The 19,397-nt window shown below is 40.1% G+C and overlaps 1 protein-coding gene across 6 annotated transcripts; it reads left to right on the top strand.

Annotated features, from left to right (window-relative positions):
- Nucleotides 1–1,954: 1,954 nt before the first annotated feature.
- On the top strand, nt 1,955–17,525 carry LOC5565944 (zinc finger protein 658B). 6 transcript variants are annotated; one of them, XR_002498731.1, is made up of 10 exons: nt 1,956–2,228; nt 2,288–2,559; nt 2,622–3,128; nt 10,417–10,662; nt 11,631–11,876; nt 11,938–12,087; nt 12,150–12,347; nt 12,402–12,605; nt 12,669–12,915; nt 17,370–17,525. XR_002498731.1 is itself a non-coding variant. In XM_021838233.1 (10 exons), the coding sequence occupies exons 1-10, from the start codon at nt 2,076–2,078 to the stop codon at nt 17,374–17,376; spliced, it is 2,175 nt and encodes a 724-aa protein (XP_021693925.1). In that variant the 5' UTR covers nt 1,956–2,075; the 3' UTR covers nt 17,377–17,525. The 6 variants fall into 6 exon arrangements, 4 of the variants coding, with proteins under 4 accessions (XP_021693926.1, XP_021693927.1, XP_021693925.1 ...); XR_002498730.1 differs by having other exon boundaries at nt 11,938–12,099; XM_021838233.1 differs by having other exon boundaries at nt 12,669–12,860.
- Nucleotides 17,526–19,397: the final 1,872 nt, after the last annotated feature.

Genomic DNA, 19,397 nt, shown 5'->3' with positions numbered 1-19,397 from the left:
AAATAGGGGGTAAGGTCTGACGGAAATGGTCTATTGAATGTCGAAGCAATATTATTCATGTTTGGATATACAATTCAAAAACAATATAATATGTTGTAACAGAACATTGTATTGTTTTTAATTGGTTTTATACCTTACAATTTTGGTCAAATTCCTATTTTCGCGTAAAACAACTGTTGCTTTTTTCTATGTAGCTTTGCTGAAAGAAATAAACAAAACAAGTTCAAAAAGCAAGAAATGTTGGGTGGAAAATATTCAAAAAGTCAAAATAAGTAGTTTTTTAGAAGTCGCTTGACATTAGCTGACATGCAACCATGATACAGTTTGTTGAATTGTTTTTGTATTGTACAACAATACACGAATTGCTTATCAAGACAATACATGAACAATATATCACATTGTGTTTTCAAAATATTTGTATGAGAAAATATCTATATTTGTATTGTTACGATACTTAACCACCCATACATTATATTGCAAAAATCTCATATACCATACAGTGAACTGTTGAAAACAATATATTGTACTGTAATTGTATTGTCATTTCACAAAATACTGTATTGTATTTCCAATATATTGAATGGTACTGTTTCAATACGTTATATTGTTTTTGTATTGTATTTTTTATCCGGGTAACATTACTAGCCTACACCTGGGAGGGAGGCACATATACTACACACGAAATATGAATCAAAACTTTTCCAAACTGCAAGATAACTCCACTTCACCAACGACAATCAAGGCAGGCTTGGGGAAAATCGTTAATTTTCTTCTGTTGTGCACCTTCGATCTTCCTGGATAAACATGGGAAAAGGGCCATTCCTGTGCATTTTATTTTCGTTTTAATTTGAAAAGAGTAAAAAGGTGCGTGTTTCAATGATTTTTTATTTCTATCGAAATAAAAGGTGATATCGTGACATTGCTTTTTGGACGTCTTCTTCTTCTTTTCTTTTCTGGCGTTACGTCCCCACTGGGACAGAGCCTGCTTCTCAGCTTAGTGTTCTTATGAGCACTTCCACAGTTATTAACTGAGAGCTTACTATGCCAATGACCATTTTTGCATGCGTATATCGTGTGGCAGGTACGAAGATACTCTATGCCCTGGGAAGTCGAGAAAATTTCCAACCCGAAAAGATCCTTTTTGGACGTGCAGGAATTGATTTTTAACAGATTGTTGTCAACTTGGATGAATTGCAAAAATATGTTGTGATCAATTACATGCTTTTTCCATGTTTGTCCACTTTTAAGATCCGGGCTCACAGTGACAGTTCGTTACAGCAGAAATCTCGGCTCACCTTGACATACAGAAATTTTGTATCGGTTTCTCCCTCCCAGGCCTACACTATATTTTTTTATAGTTCAATCAAAGCAAGCTTTGTGGTTAACTTTCAATGTTGACAACGAATTTGTTGTCAAAAATTTTCACTTTTATTTTCCGGCATTCATAATCAGAGAAGTATTTAAGTATTCTTCATTTCTTTCACGCTTTTCCTCCATTTTCAGGTTGACAATCGAGCAATTTGAAATAGCATATTGAGACAAATAGGATCTACGCACGGACTAAATACTAATGTCGTTTTCGTTTTTAGGAACTGGGTCGGTGATCAACACATAAACAAACCAACGTCAAGTAAATTGTAGTTTGGTCGAACCTGAATCGGGTTAGGGTTGAAACTGTAACTCAGAACGGGTTACGCCAGTTCCAACCTAGGTTCAAAAACGAATTCGACATAAATATTATTACAACTTTGTTTCAGTATGCCGTTCAAAACAAAAAGTGATAATTTTAAATTCTTCAGTATAATTTACCCATATTACAGGTTATGCAACAGAAACCTAAATTTGGGTGAATCAACTACCCGTTTTTGGGTTAACTGAACTTAGCGCGTAGGTAATTTTTTGAACGGAAAGCACCCATTAATAGGTAAATTTAGATTGCTGTGTGAAATGTCATGTTTGTTTTTGTTTACAACATTTCGAGGGTGTACAGAACTCGGTTCAAAAACTTTTTCATCCGCGAGAAGATTGGGTATTTTAAAAAGGTGTAGTTTTATTCGGTGAATCGGACATCAAGAATGGCGACTTCGAAAAGGGTTAGGACGCGGCGAAAAGCTCAGAAGAATCATCCATGCCAAATGTGTCGACTATGTATGAGCGAGGAATCACTGGAAAATCTATTCGGAGTGGAAGGCGTCCATAAATGGATGTCGGAATATCTATCGATTGTGGTATCTTCCGATAATTGTTTGTTTCAAGGCATTTTAATCTCAGAAAATCTGCATTCCAGGTATCCACCGAAGACCGCTTGAGTCAGGTCATCTGCCTGAGTTGTCGAACACGGTTGATAGAATTCCATCAGTTTCGGGAAAGATGCCAGGAAGTGCAAGATATCCTGCAGGCCATGACTAAAAAGTTAGCACCAATGGAAGATGGCAAGCAATTCCAGTGTAAAATTTGCCATAAGGTTTACAGCGCAAGAAAGCACTTAACAGATCACAACAGACTTCATGGACCAAAAATTCATGTATGTGGATATTGTGGAAAAGGCTTCCCAATACGGTTGGTAACTGAACAGTATTAAGATTACAATTAATTTCTGTTGAATTTTCTGAATATTTCAGTCGTTATTTACTTTGTCATATGAAGAATCATGCAAATGAACAACCTGTGCAAGAGTTAAGCGGAAATGAACAACCAAACTTTGATGAACTTCCGTTTGTGAAGCTTGAACCGCATGAGGATGTGGTCTTACTGACTGAATTACAGCCAGAAGAACCAGAAACGTTGCCCACCGTCGAAACACAATCGGAAGAATATGATTTGGATCACGAGGAACTCAAAGAAAAGCAAGATCCACTCGAACTAGAAATGGCATCTTTTCAAGATGAAGAAGTAATTGATGAGATTCACATCGAAAATGTGAAAATTGAAGCGAGAGTGGACGATGATTGGGCAACAGGACTGCCAGATAGCAGTGAAACGGACAGTGAGGTCGAAACCAAAGAGCCATTTCAGTGCTACATATGCCTCAAGGTGCATCCTACCAAGCACAAATTGTCAGCTCATATTAAAGTACACGGACCGAAAATTCATGCATGCGAAGTTTGCGATTTTCGATATGCTCTACGGTAAGTTGCATTGAAAAATCAACACGGCCTGAATAGATGGAGAACAACGTGACTAAAAATGAACAGCAGAATTGAAAGACGATTCGAAGACTTGAATAGATCGTTAAATCGTAAATTTGGATAGACACATTTCAGCCACAGTGATGTTTTAAAGACAGACATTTTCATAAGACTTTCCAACTCATACAATACGACAACAGTGCAGGCTAAATGTTTGCGCAGCTGCGAATAATTCTTTGTAAGTTTTTGTTACACGTTTGGCTATTCAAGTAATGTTAATGTGGTATGGGCAAACAAACAGACGTATAATATGTCTGACGAAATTTCCATCGACCACGCTTCAAAAAATAATTGTAAATTTCCTAGGTGTCACACCTAACAACTACGAGGGCGTACAAAATTTTCCTTCCAAAAACGGAATAAATCCATGAGTCCTTTTGGGCCTATTCACAAATTTCATAAACCTGAAGGTGGTGGGTAGGTGTCCTTAACATGTAACAACTCATACAAAATTAAAAGAATAATTTTACTAAATGCCCATCCAGTCAAGGAATTTCTTTACTTTTCTTGAGCGAAACAGCATATAGCTTAAAGCGAAGTATGCTCTTCAACAGAAAAGTAATCGCCTATCTCGATGCGTGGGAAATTTCTTGTAAGAAAAGCATTTTTCATTGATCGCAGTACGAAGTTGAAAAGAAATGTCAATAGACCATTTCCGTCAGATCTAACCCCAGGTTTCGTATTTTTCTTCGCAAGACAATCATTTTTAATGAATGTTAACGTCTTCAGATTTTGTTTATATGCACTCCTGATTTTCTTACAAATTTTTGAAAACATGGATACTCACCACATTTTAAAAAATAAATCGAGTTGCGGCACAGTTTGTTCAACCCTATGGGAATACATCGTGGTAATTTTGAAACCCACCCCTGCAGTGGGATGCTTATTTACATTTGGAAACGTCAATTCAGGTCCGCGCTCAGACTGACTGAGATGCCGGTTAGCGCGCCCCGGACAGGAGCGCCAACGAAACTAACCTCAAATAACTTAGTTTGCAGATTTCAACTTAGAATTCCCACCGGCCGGATCTTAGTTTTTCTGAAAGCAGTGGAATAATATGGAAAACAAGCAGTTGTAAAACATTAAGAATGGATTTACCCACCTTTTTTACTTAGTTATAGCACTGCTAACAGTTTTCCAGCGGAAAAATATAATATTTCTCTCCACAGGTTCAAAATGCAAAAAAAACTCCAAAAACCAAACTCTCATCCACCCAATAGTTACGGTACCGCTAGTTTTAATTAGGAATGACTTTATGCTTCATCATTTTCAACTACTCATGCTGACAAATATCTGACCAAACTGTTGGCTGACGATCCGGTAGATTTGGAAATTTTCATGTTGCACGGCTGTTGCTGTCTCAAATCGAAAATCTTCCGGATCACTTTATCTCGTGGACATGAAGCAGAGGTCAGGCATCTGTTCTGTTTTGAGCCGCTCACTCCTTGCGTTGCTCAACAGTAACAACAATGTAGAAGTCGGCAGAACGCTCGCTGGGTGCGGGAGAAGATGAACAGGAATCTGGTAACATCATAATCGAAGTTTGGAAGCCGTGGAGGCAGTTTCCGCGAAGATTTCTGTGACTCGGTAACGAAATCTACGAAGCCCATGAATGAATGAAAACAAAAACAAAAATCATCTGGCATGCCAGCTGATTAAAAACTCACCACAGCGTGCTGGCAAAATCATAGGGTAAAAAGGGGTCTGCGTTTTTTCGTGGTGAAATAAATTGTAGGGGACCGAGGGGAGAACTAACGTGCCGCCAGTTTTTCATTGTTTTCCAATAGTTAGAGGCTTCAAAACACATTGGTTTCTTAGGAAAGTTTGTTCAGTAAAATAACAGGAAGCTTCATTCATTTATTTAGTTAACATCTACACAGATAACACTGAATCAACAATTTCACGCCACAATACTCGGTTCGTGGCCGCATCTCTCCATCCTCGGTTCTGCCCCACGCTCGCCAAATCGATACGCACTTGATCCGCCCACCTAGCTCGCTGCGCTCCACGCCTTCTTGTACCAACCGGATCCGAAGCGAACACCATCTTTGCAGGGTTGCTGTCCGGCATTCTTGCAACATGCCTTCCAGCTTTGGCTACCTTCTGGATACTGGGTTCGCCGTAGAGTTGGGCGAGCTCGTGGTTCATCCTTCGCCGCCACACACCGTTCTCCTGCACACCGCCGAAGATCGTCCTAAGCACCCGACGTTCGAAGACTCCAAGTGCTTGCAGGTCCTCCTCGAGCATCGTCCACGTTTCATGCCCGTAGAGGACTACCGGCCTTATGAGCGTTTTGTACATGGTACATTTGGTGCGGGCGTGAATCTTTTTTGACCGCAGCTTCTTCTGGAGGCCCTAGTAGGCCCGACTTCCACTGATGACGCGCCTCCGTATTTCACGGCTAACGTTATTGTCAGCCGTCAGCAAGGATCCAAGGTAGACGAACTCGTCGACCACCTCGAACGTATCCCCGTCTATCGTAACACTGCTACCTAGGCGAGCCCTGTCGCGCTCGGCCCCACCAGCTAGCATGTACTTTGTCTTGGCCGCATTCACCACCAGTCCAACTTTTGCTGCCTCGCGTTTCAGGCGGGTGTACAGGTCTGCCACCTTTTCAAATGTTCGGCCGACGATGTCCATATCATCCGCGAAGCAAACAAATTGACTGGATCTCGTAAAAATCGTACCCCGGCTGTTAAGCCCGGCTCTCCGCATAACACCTTCTAGCGCAATATTGAACAACAGGCACGAAAGTCCATCACCTTGTCGTAGTCCCCGGTGGGATCCAAACGAACTGGAGTGTTCGCCTGAAACCTTCACACAATTTTGCACACCTTCCATCGTCGCTCTTATCAGTCTCGTGAGCTTCCCGGGAAAGCTGTTCTCGTCCATGATTTTCCATAGCTCTACGCGGTCGATACTGTCGTATGCCGCCTTGAAATCGATGAAAAGGTGATGCGTTGGGATCTGGTATTCACGACATTTTTGGAGGATTTGCCGTACAGTAAAGATCTGGTCCGTTGTCGATCGGCCGTCAACGATGTTGGCAAATATGCAACGGTAGGTAGCCCTGAGTTCGACCAGTTTGCCGAACCCCCTTGTTTCGACCAATGTGCCGATACCACTGGTGTGCGTGTTTTGACGTTTCTTTTACCTGACGAAATATAAATGTTTTTACGCTTTGTGTACAGCACAACTCGAGTTTTTCTCCCGCGGTATTTTTCCGAGTTTCCCGAATAGTTCTTTCGTGTTTCCACGCGAATCCGCTGCATACCTGTCCGCTTCGTTCAACAGGTTATGGGCCCAGGAACGCCTGGAGGACGCTGAGGTGGCTTCAATGAGGGACCACGAGGAAGCACCTGGACGAGGAGACATGGCCTAGACGAGGAGGTAGAGCCTGGACGGAAGGTGGAGTCTGGACGGGAGGTGGCTTGGATGAGGTGCCCAAGAGTTGGAGGCCAAGATGCTGAGAACGAGGTTGAAGGTGCGGATGCTGACTGATCGGACGACGAGCTTGGAACAGCTGGAGGAACTTGGAAGTCAAGAGGAGCTTGAAGGACGGCGCGGTTGACCAAAAGGACGATGGTGCAGCTGGCCAGGATAAGCTCGACTAGGAGGAGTTCGGTAGCTGGAGCTCGGTGCCAGGAGGAGCTTAGTGGACAAGAGAGCTCGGGTGGCAAATGGCGGTTTGAAGGTTGTGTGATGAGGAGGAGTGTTGGAGAGCAGGTACATCACACACCTTGCAGTGGAGATGTCGATGGGTAAGAATTGTAGAGGTAGTATTTTAAGTGAATGAATAGGGTCCTAAAGCCTTGTCCCAATTTTAGTGCCAAACGCTTAAGTTTAGGCCAAAAACACATATTTACTCAATTTTCTAATGTTTTCCGTTGGTTTAAGCCCAAAAAACATTTTTTTAGATTTTGTCATATCCTTTGGCTTAAAGTCAAATTTTGGGTGTATTTTGTTTTCCGTGTCCCTTACGAAATGTCAGATACACTGAAACAAGCATTGAAGTAATGAGAACCACGAACAAGTTTTTAAATTTACTATTCCAATCACGATTGAGGAATCAAGAACGCTTTTTATTTGCGTTTTGTTCCCTCTTAATCCAACCGTATCGATAGCCGAGCGGTAAGCGTTCGCGCTTAACAATCACAAGATCCTCGGTTCGATTCTGGCCAGCTGCAAGTTTTTAACCATGATAATAGTAATTTTTACTGTCGAAATGGTGCCATGGTAAAATTGAATGCACAAAATATTTGAAATAAATGCAAATTTTGTCTGCACAAATCAAGTAGCGTTATGTATTTAATTTAACCCTCTAATATAGTAATTTCAACTGCAACGCTGATCTCAGTGTAGGAACAACCCCAGTGGTCGAACTAAAACCCCTGTGGTGTTTTTGTCGACTAAGCGAACGTCAAACATGATCAAAAGTGTCAAGGTTCATTTATGAACCAAATTTTTAAATTAAAGTTTAAACATGTTATAGCCATTATTTGAGCGGGAAAAATTGCTAAAGTAGTTACAATAACATGCTTTTTCGTGTTATTAAATAAAAACAAGATTTCATTAAAAATTTTAGGACCCAATTGTAGATATCTTTACCCAGACATGAAATAAAAGAGAGGAGCTGGCTGGTAGCGATATCAGTCAGTAGCCTGCGGTGTGGAAGGAATAGCCTTGTTGTTGTCGTTAGTTATTTCAACAAACGAAGCCGGCTTGATAACTTCCCACGAACTCGTTTACTACGGGTGACAAACGACGGAAGATGATCTGGGATAATACTTTGTAGGCCGCATTTAGAATGGTGATCGCTCGAAAGTTCTCACAGTCTAACTTGTCGCCTTTCTTGTAGATGGGGCCTTCCTTCCACTCCTCCGGTAGCTGTTTTGTTTCCCAGATTGTGCCTATCAGCCAGTGCAGACAAATGGCCAGCCTTTCCGGACCCATCTTTATGAGTTCAGCTCCGATACCATCCTTACCAGCAGCTTTATTGTTCTTGAGCTGGTGAATGGTATCCTTAACCTCCCTCAAAGTGGGGGCTGGTTGGTTTCCATCTTCCTCAGTACTGACGAAGGCATTTCCTCCGTTGTCCCGTCCTTCATTGCCTGTGCTCTCAGCACCATTCAGGTGCTCGTCGAAGTGCTGCTTCCACCTTTCGATCACCTCACGCTCGTCCGTCAGAATGCTCCCATCCCTGCACATCTCGGCTCGCGGCACGAAGCCGTTGCGGGATGCGTTGAGCTTCTGATAGAACCTACGCGTTTCCTGAGACTGGCACAGCTGTTCCATCTCCTCGCACTCCGTCTCCTCCAGGCGGCGTTTTTTCTCCTGAAAGAGGCGGGTCTGCTGTTGCCGTTTCCGTTTATAGCGTTCCACGTTCTGCCGGGTCCCTTGCTGCAGCATGACCGCCCGCGCTGCATTCTTCTCCTTCAAAACCTCCTGGCACTCCTCGTCGAACCAATCGTTCCGTCGACTCCGTCCCACGTACCCGACGTTGCTCTCAGCTGCATCGTTGATGGCTGCTTTTACTGTTCTCCAGCAGTCCTCAAGAGGGGCTTCGTCCAGCTCACCCTCTTCCGGTAATGCAGCCTCGAGTTGCTGCGCGTATGCCGCTGCGACATCCGGTTGCTTGAGCCGCTCTAGGTCATACCGGGGCGGCCGTCGGTACCGTACGTTGTTAACGACGGAGAGTTTTGGGCGCAGTTTGACCATCACCAGATAGTGGTCAGAGTCGATGTTAGCGCCACGATAGGTCCTGACGTCGATAATGTCGGAGAAGTGCCGACCATCAATCAGAACGTGGTCGATTTGCGATTCTGTCTGCTGTGGTGATCTCCAGGTGTATCGGTACGGAAGGCTGTGCTGGAAGTAGGTGCTACGAATGGCCATATTCTTGGAGGCGGCAAAATCAATTAGTCGTAGGCCGTTTTCGTTCGTCAGCCGGTGGGCGCTGAACTTTCCAATCGTCGGTCTGAATTCCTCCTCCTGGCCAACCTGAGCGTTTAGATCTCCTATGATGATTTTGACGTCGTGGCTTGGGCAGCTGTCGTACTCGCGTTCAAGCTGCGCGTAAAAAGCGTGTTTATCATCATCAGTGCTTCCGGAGTGAGGGCTGTGCACGTTTATTATGCTTGCACATTCTCTCATTGATCGGCCACCACCCGATCACGCGCCTCTGCATATCACCCATCACTATAAAAGCTGTTCCCAGCTCATGTGTATTGCCGCAGCTCTGGTAGATGGTATGGTTACCTCTAAACGTTCGCACCATTGATCCCTTCCAACACACTTCCTGCAACGCTACGATGCCGAATCCACGGTCCTTCAGCACGTCGGCGAGTATGCGTGTGCTCCCGATGAAGTTGAGAGATTTACAGTTCCACGTACCGAGCTTCCAATCGCTAGTCCCTTTACGTCGCTGTGGTCTTCGCCGATTGTCCAGGTTCGTATTCTCTCGTTGATTATTCGTTGCTTGATTTTTTTACGGCTGGCTTGCAGGGCCTGACACCAACTCCCTAGATTTCCGGAGGACCATTCCCCCTAAATGTTCGGAGGACCATAGTGCGCAGTTTATCTTAGAGTCCTTCTCTGGCACTCGGACGATGATCAGCCGCCCCTGACATGGGGAACAGACGCTGTTGTGAGCCGCTCCTAACATGGAGTACAGACGCTCAAGGTTTGCAGAAGCAAAAGCAACCCCCCCTTCCCTGTCAGCATACGACCAAAGTTCCCACCGGGGGTTGGTTACCCGATCTTCCCTAAGGTTACTCGTACCCCGGCCAGTACCGCGAGGAGGTAGGGATAGGAGTTGCTGGGCAAGAGGCTAAGGACCGCACAAAGGGGTCTATTTTATTCCTTCAGGTACGCGAGGTACCAAATGGAGCTCACTGTACGAAATTTCTTGACCATTTCTTGGGCAGAAATTTTTACTTTTCTTGAGCGGAACAGCATACTTAGCTTTACGGGGGAATGGTTGGGAAACTTTTTAACGTTAGAACCCTTTTAATGGGTATTATCCACTTCGTAAGTACTGTGCATTTTTCCGTACGGAAGAATGTTCCGCTCAATTATTCCGCAAGGAAAATAGTGACAGTTCGCTCATAGTGGATTAATTGTCTAAATTACTTTGGTAATTAGCAACAAATTCTACTTGACCGCTCTACTTAGGATGCAAATTAGAACAAAATCTCAGTCAAATTCATCACATGTCGTTATCTTTCAGATCTGATTTAATAAGGCATTTTCACTCCAAATCCCATCTGAGAATTGTCGAACGATTGAAGAAAGGCAAAGAAGCTAAATCAACCGGAGCGGAGGTGAAACAGAATGAAGAAAACACACAACAACTACGATGTGATGAGTGCAACAGAGAATTCTTGGATAAAACTAAACTAAAGGACCACAACAGACTAGTCCATGGATTTAAGAGACATGCTTGCCCCGTTTGTCATAAGCGATTCGCTCTACCGTAAGTCTCCCTCGTCTCCCTAGAAGTCATTTTTCAAATTCTTGCCTGTGAACATTTGCTCCATTTTCAGAAGTCACATGCGTGGTCATATGCTAGCGCATGATTCTGTCAATGGAAAACATTCAAATGCGATGTATGTCAAAGGAGGTTTAAAAATAAAAATACATTGTGGTTTCACAAAACATTACAACTCAGACAAACACTAATTATTTTCATCGTACAGCAAGATAGCGCCCAATTCTAATATTTGGTAGTTGGCCGACGGGCCACTCGTGGCGCTCGCATAACTTTTGTTCGACTTTGACGTTTGCTCACTACTGCCACCTAGTTCGCGGTTGGCCAAATGAAGTATTTTTAGCATTGGGCGTAAATGTTCAGGTGACTATGTTTTAAATTGATTATTGTTCTAGATGTTACGTCTGTTTGTCTGTGATTACAACATTATCAGATGAAACACACTCATTCCGTTTGTGATAAGCAGTTAGTATCGAAGTAAGACAGTCTACGGAATTATTCAAGTTATGTTAATGTGGTATGGACAAACAAAGAGACGTATAAAATCTCTGACGAAATTTTCATCGACCACGCTTCAAACAATAATTTCAAATTTCCTAGGTGCCACACCTAACAACTACAAGTGCGCACATAATTTTCCTTCGTGTTTGCCGTTTCACCAAAAACAAAATAAAGATCTCTATGTTTCTAAAATTTTATGGCACATATAAGGTAATAGAGAGCCGAAAACATGGAATCAAGAAAATAAATCCACAAATTTCATAACGCTGAAGGGGATGGATAGGTGTCCTTAACATGTAACAACTCAGACAAAATTTTAAGAATATTTTTACAGAATGCATTCAAGGGGTGTCAAAACGGAAACTTTTTAACGTTAGAACACTTTTAAGGCTGCAAGCCGCAAATTAGAACAAAGTGGCAGTCAAATATCATCACATGTCGTTATCTTTCAGATCTGATTTAAAAAGACATTTTCACTCCAAACTCCATCAGAGAATTGTCGAACGATTGAAGAAAGGCAAAGAAGCTAAATCAACCGAAGCGGAGGTGAAACAGAAAAAGGAAAACACGCAACAACTACGATGTGATGAGTGCAACAAGGTATTCTTGGATAAAACTAAACTAAAGGACCACAACAGACTAGTCCATGCATTTAAGAGACATGCTTGCCCCGTTTGTCATAAGCGATTCGCTCTACCGTAAGTTTCCCTAGAAGTCATTTTTCAAATTCTTGCCTATGAACATTCGCTTCCTTTTCAGAAGTCACATGCGTGGTCATATGCTAACGCATGATTCTGCCAATGGAAAAGCATTCAAATGCGATGTATGTCAAAGGAGGTTTAAAAATAAAAATACATTGTGGTTTCACAAAACGTCACAACATGGTCAGAAGAAACACAATGATAAGCAGTTTGTATTGAAGTAAGGTATTACAAATGATATTCGGGTGCATACATTTTCTATTTTTGCAGATATCAAATGGCTAATCACAAAACAACGCACAATAGAAATGAAGAAAAACTGCTGGAAGTTAAAGCAGGTGAGTCATTCAAGTGCGACATATGTCAACGAACCTTCCGGAGTAGACTGCACCTCGTGCAGCACAAGACACAAAGGCATGGAGCGAAAAAACATGCATGTTCTAAATGTGGAAAAGGATTTGTATTCCGGTAAATGAGCAGATTACAATTGTCGGACATTAGTGAACATTCATTACTTTACAGAAGTCAGATGCAAAAACATTTGGCAACACACAAGCACCGGAAAGAAAGGAAAGCAGGAAAATCCATAACTCGAGATTTGCCATTTAAATGTGATATATGCCACAATAGTTATAAACACGTAAGATCACTCCGATTCCACTTGAAATATAGTCATGGCACAAAACGACATGAGTGTCACATATGCGGTTTGAAATTTTTCTGGCGGTAAGAAAACATAAAAATCCTTTACTGATTTACCGTTTGTCAGCAACTTTTTCCTCATTGCAGATCTCGACTGCTGCGACATATGAAATGTCATGATGAAAGTATTGATATGGAGCAAGACTTCGATTCATTACAACTGTTACCTACTGAGCAGAAAGAATCTTGCACAAATCTTGACAGTGAAGTGATTGTTATTAAAAAGGAAAAACATTCTGAGCACGACTCTACAACGCCTGTACTAACCGAATTTAGATCGTAATGTTACATGTTACTCCCCGTGTGGTGCTCAAGCCATAAACGCATATAAACGGTTAATATAAAACTAGCATCACTGTATAAGTACAATTAAAGTTGGTTTTAATGGGAAGTACCCAAGGAACAATTGGTAGCTTTTAAGATACTTACGTGCTTAATACAAGCTGCATAGCAGCAACCACTGCTGAACAAATTTTAAGTTGAATCATTAATTGAATAAAATTAATTTCCGCTTATAAAAAAGCTGTTATTCCACTTGCAGTTTGTGTTTTGCATAAGAGCTGAATAAACCTCCGAAAATGCAAATATAGTAGCTTTTGTTCTACAACACATAAGAAGTTTAACAATTGACTGATTAAAAGCTTCTATAGGTTGTAGCCATCATTTTAGTAGAATATTGAAGATTTGATTAACAACAAATCGTACAAAAGTTTCAGTGTCTAATACTTAAAATGTTGACCAGCATGATTAGTAAAACTTATAAACAATGTGAATAACAGTATATTAGTATGCTCTTATTCAAGCAAAACGCATTATGTCTTTTTATGTTATTTTCAAATGTTTCAAATGTTTTTCAAATCAAATCCAAGACGTGTATGCGATGGATGGATTAACGTAATGGACGTAATGGCGACGTAATGGATCAACGAGGGTAAAGTTCGAATCACATTGGATTAAAAATATCAAAATTTAATTTTTCCAAATGTAGTGATCATCATCTGCGACGTTATTGATATCGGAAAAAGTTACTAAGCATAATCTTTTTAATGATAATCAAATTATACATAATAATTTAACAATAGTTACATGAAAGTGGTTACCCAACTTACAGTCCAGTGTCACAAATAAACATATACATCGTTAATTATTGTTGAATAATGGTGACAGCTGAAAAAATGCCCTACAAAGAGCTGAGAAGATGGTATTTAGATCCAAATTTAAGTCAATGTTCAACATTTTTTATTGGAATGAATAATAGTAGAATCAACACTTATAAAACTTCTCCAAAGAATCTCTGCCGACTTGTCAAGATTGTTTTATTAATGAGTTGAACAAGTCATTCTTCTTTCTATTAAAGAGCCAATATTCCACCAATCAAATATAATTGTGTAAACAGATGTACAGGAGACGAACTAACGTTTTGGTTGCTTCGCACTTCAGCTGTTTCCATGTTTAACATGAACATGATTAAAAGCTGAATAGGTATTTTATAAAATCCTAATACAACATAGATATATCATCCGAGCAGGTCATCCAAAGAAATTCAAAATAACGATTACTAAACACATTGTTCAGCAACAAAGAAGCCTTACAAAATAGGTCACACCATAGCCAAATTTTTGAAAAATGGACAAAATATCTAAAAATTGCGTTGTATTCATAATGTATTGCAATGTTCAACTTATTAATATTATTATTATTTATCTTTATTTGAGTGGCTTTTCGCCCTTGGCGAATTCGTCACTAACTTACTAATATATAAAAACATGTTGGATACAATAATAACTGATGCTTTCTCAATACAATATTCAAATATGTTTACAAAATATTTTGAATCAGTCTTCTGACATAGGATTATTGATTGAAATATATATTATATTTGTATAATGTTTAATAGATGGAAAAAAGTGCGACAATTAATTGAAATATTAACCTAGTAGAAATATTATACATTTAATAAATTAATTTTAGTATAGTTAGATGAACAATTCAATTAAAGTTTTAATAAGTTAAAACTTATTATGAAATTCGATTAATCATTTCAGACTGTATTTACTTTGTGAATTAACTTTATTTTTGACCAGCATTGTAATAAATTTTCTCACTGTGCGCTATAAATAGCCCTCTGTGTTCAGCTCGCATCAGTACTGAACAGCAGCAGAAGTAATGCGCTTATTCAGTTGTTGATCAGCATAGCACGTGTTGATTAGTTATTGTTGAATAGAAGCTCAAGCATGATCAATAATCAGCTACAAGAGGTTTATATTGCGCACTGGAAGGCTGATATATGAATTCAAGGATGGCGCAGTTGGCAAGGTATACCGCTGACGATGGGAAGGTCTCGAGTTTGAATCCAGTATTCAGGTAATTATTGAAAGTGTGGTTATTAATTCATGGTAAAGGTATACACTGCATTTGATGTATACAGTGTTAGCTATTTTTAGTAATTTATTTGTTTTCAATCAATTTTGTGGCAGTTGAATAAAAGCTTTATAACTTCTCCAAATTTGTGAGAACAACGCCTGAACAAAGGCTTCACTTGGAAATAATTAAAATGTTGTTAAACATGATGCTGAATTAAACTGCAATAATGTAGTTTGTTAACCTAGCGTTGTTAAATCATCAATCCTTAATAAGCTAAGTGAAACCTGAATAAACATCATTGCAATATGTGATTACAGTCACTAAATGATAAGAAGCTTAATAATTTCGCCAGATTTGCTTGAACAATGTGTGCGTAGCAGCTGCAAAGTAATATAATAAAGCAACTATTCAGTATGTAGTTGTGAAAAATTGCTTAATAAATGATTATAAAATAGGCAAATGTTTCTTGGGTATGCACTTCAACAGAAAATTAATCGCCTATCTCGATGCGTGGGAAATTTCTTGCAAGAAATGCTCAAGGAAAGCATTTTTCTTTGATCGCAGTACGCAGTTGAAAAGAAATGACAATTCAAATGGAGTTCACTGTAGAAAAATTCTTGACCATTTCTTCCGCAGACATTTTTACTTTTCTTGAGCAGAACAGCATACTTAGCTTAAAGCTAGGTATGCTGTTCCGCTCAAGAAAAGTAAAAACTTCTGCTCAAGAAATGGTCAAGAAATTTCCTACAGTGAGCTCCATTTGAAATGACATTTCTTTTCAATTGCGCACTGCGATGCTTTTCTTGAGCATTTCTTGCAAGAAATTGCTTTTCTGTTGAAGTGCATACTTCGCTTAAGTGGGGAAGGATCCCACATGTTATATAAATAGACCATTTCCGTGAAATTTTTTTATTGGCTTATATGCTTTCTGTCAAACTTTCCTAAGGAACCGATGTGTTTTGGAGCCTTTAACTGTTAGAAAACAATGAAAAACTTGCGGCACGTTAGTTCTCCCCTCGGTCCCCTACAATTTGTTTCACCTCGAAAAAATGCAGACCCCTTTTTCCCCTATGATTTTGCCACCACGTTGTGGTGAATTTACGATCAGCTGGACTAGATGATTTTTGTTTATGTTTTTATTCATCACAATGGGCTCCGTTGCGGTTTCGCTCCCTCCTTCCTTCACGGCTCCTGAAGTCTCCGTAATCACCGCGGAAACCACCTTCACCGCTTCGGCCGGTTATGACCGCACCCGGCGAACACTACACGGTTCTGTAACGCAAGGATTGTAGTCGACAGATGTCTGATCTCTCTGCTTTGTGCCGACGAGGATTGAAGGGATTGAATATGCCGGAAGATTCCCGCCTAGAGGCAGCAACAGCCGCTCAAAATTTCCTTACGCGGCTGTTGCTGCCTCAAGGCGGAAATCTTCCGGATCAACAGCCAACAGATAGATTAAGGCATTTGTCGGCATGAATAGTACAAAATAGCCTCTAATAGAACTAGCGGTACCGTAACTGCTGGGTGGATGAGAGATTTGTTGTTAGGGGGTGGTTTTGAATTTTGAATCTGCGGAGGAAAATATATTTTCCTAAAGGAAGACTTGAATCGGGTTGGAGTTGGAACTACTATTCAGAACGGGTTGCGCCAGTTCCAACCTGGTTTAAAAACGTTTGTTTGAGTAGTTTCGGTGGCGCTCCTGTTTGGGGCGCCCTGACCGGGATCACGGTCAGTTTGAGCGCGCACCTGATTTGACGTTTGCAAATGTAAACAAGCATTCCAATGATTGTCTTTCGAAGAAAAATACAAAAACTGGGGGTTAGATCTGACGGAAATGGTCTATTATAACATAATTATGATTCAAATGGGACCATATCTCACTTTACGTTAACTCTAATAGGGTCCTAAAGCCCTGTCCCAATTTTAGTGCCAAACGCTTAAGTTTAGGCCAAAAACACATGTTTACTCAATTTTCTAATGTTTTCCTATGGTTTAAGTCCAAAAAATATTTTTTTTCGATTTTGTCAAACTTTTGGCTTAAACTCAAATTTTGTGTGTATTATGTTTAACGTGTCCGTTCCGAAATGTCAGATAGGAACAATCCCAGAGTGTTAAAACTAAAACCCCTGTGGTGTTTTTGTCGACTAAGCGAACGTCAAACATGATCTAAAGTGTCAAGGTTCATTTATGGACCGATTTTCAAAATAAAATTTAAATATGATATAGCCATTATTTGAGCGGGAAAAATTGCTAAAGTAGTTGCAGTAACATGCTCTTTCGTGTTATTAAATAAAAACAAGATTTCATTAAAAATTTTAGGACCCAATTGTACTTATACAGTAATGCTAGCTATATATGCACATTCATATGTTATTTGGGTAGCATTGTAGTGCTTATTTTCTTTAAATGTTCTTCCCATTTCAGGAATTGATTGGAGAAACATATGGCAACAACACACCAGCAAGAAGAGGAATGCGATCAACAAAATCCAAGAAATCCTGAATGAAGCATTCGAATCATAAAACAAGATAACCTGAATAAAATTTCTACTAAGGATGCTCATTGCACGTACAAATGGTAGCTCAAAATAAAAGTGATGATTTTGGATATCACATGTACACAACTGTAAAGAGGCAGAACATTCTTCGGTATCTAGTAACAACTGTCTAACTAACTTTCCATTTTTATATTGTGCATCCCGATAAAATTCAGAAAGAGTACTTCGCTCAATTTCCTCTTCTTTATCAACGAACTTAAGGTAACACACGATAGACTCATCGTGGCATCCATGAACAATCTATCTTCAAACTATCATTGAAAAGAAAATATTTCTGTTTTACATCATATCGGTCATTCGGTGATCTATTGGATCATATACTTGCTAGCAACAGGCATGTTGATACAATTCCAGTTCATCTCTATCCGGTAGAACGGGATTCATATCCCATAAACTACAAAATTGATCATCATTTATGGATAGCAAACAGTTGCACCTAAAGCACCGCCAACACATTTCCAATCGGAAGAAGTTTTGCGCGCTCGAACTGACAAATCCTCCGTTGTGGTGAAACTTCTTCCGTCGACGTGATGTGGGACTGTTTTCAAAAAACAGTCGAGATAAAAGCCGAGCCGGCAGAGCAATGACAGTTAGTTCGTTCAAAACTTCGCTTCGGAAGTCCAACCGGCGAACTCCAGATTGGTGCTGCGAAGTCAATAATGATGTAAGGACATGTTCGTTCATTGGGGCCTGCTCATTAAGATAACTCAATGTTCAGTTCAGGTTCAGTTGGAATATTTTCCTGACTAATGGAAAAAATCCAAGGTTGTGCCAATTTTGGAACCAGACAAAAATCTTTCAAAAGCTTCTAGATTGCAAAAAAGTTCGGATATTTTTTCTTTAATTTTAGACACAAATCGTTGCAATCTGCTATAATCACGATTAATGCATTATATATTAAGGTTAAGTTAATTGAAAGCGTTTTGCTCAAGAAAAAAAAAATGGGTCAAGAAATTTCCTGTAGAGAGCCCTATTTGAAATTACATTTCTTCTCAACTGCGTGCTGCATGTGATTTTCTTGTCCATTGCTTGGAAGAAATTTTTAACGTATCGAGATAGGCGATTATTGTCAGCGCGGTAAAAAGTTAGAAACAGTTTCTCACCGAAGTTGGATTTTTCTCAAAATCTATGATAAGACAATTTCTGCAGTCACTCACCAATGAGAATATATACCGAGGTGTGGAAAAGATATTTATTGAGCGTGACATCCGTGTACGGTGCAAGATGTATCACAACCACAAGCATGAGAGCTCCCATAAAAAGCCGTGTAAATCAGTGACGTAGTTATTTTTGTTTACGTTTTTCTCTTTACTAACACATAGCCATTGATTCTTCTTCCACACCTTGGTATATATTCTCATTGGTCACATGGGACGCATCTATCAGGCACCTCGTCAATTTCGTCAATTTCAGCAAATCATTACTCTAGTGAAAAGTATTTCAATGTACTGGTAACGGCACTTCCTTCAACGAATTGTAAAATATTTAGAAAAGAAGAGGAGGTTTTATGCCTTTCGGAGAAGAGGTTCAAAAGGAACTTCACTCCGAAAGGCTTTTCCCTGCTCCAAATGAAAAATTAAAAAAAAAAATTAAATGCGAGTTATCTAATTGCGGAAGTGGTGCATTCGATTCGCGTCCAGATGCGCTCTAATGCGCCCTACTTTCGAAGTACACAGCAAAAAATAATGTAAAATGACTCGATGTAATAGTGCCGATGTAACAAAATATCAATGTAATCGCAAATTTCAGATGCATAATAACATCAACTGCGATGTGATATCACATCGCTCTTGAATTACATTGAAACGACATGATTATTTTGCAGTACGTTGATCTTGTGTAATATTTACATATGGAACACAAACAATATTACACATAAACAGCTGCAACCACAT

Source organism: Aedes aegypti, chromosome 1 (assembly GCF_002204515.2).
Source record: "Aedes aegypti strain LVP_AGWG chromosome 1, AaegL5.0 Primary Assembly, whole genome shotgun sequence".
NCBI classification, from domain to species: Eukaryota; Metazoa; Arthropoda; class Insecta; order Diptera; family Culicidae; genus Aedes; species Aedes aegypti.
Note: the sequence above shows the minus strand (reverse complement) of the source record. Positions and strands in the feature narration are given on the sequence as shown.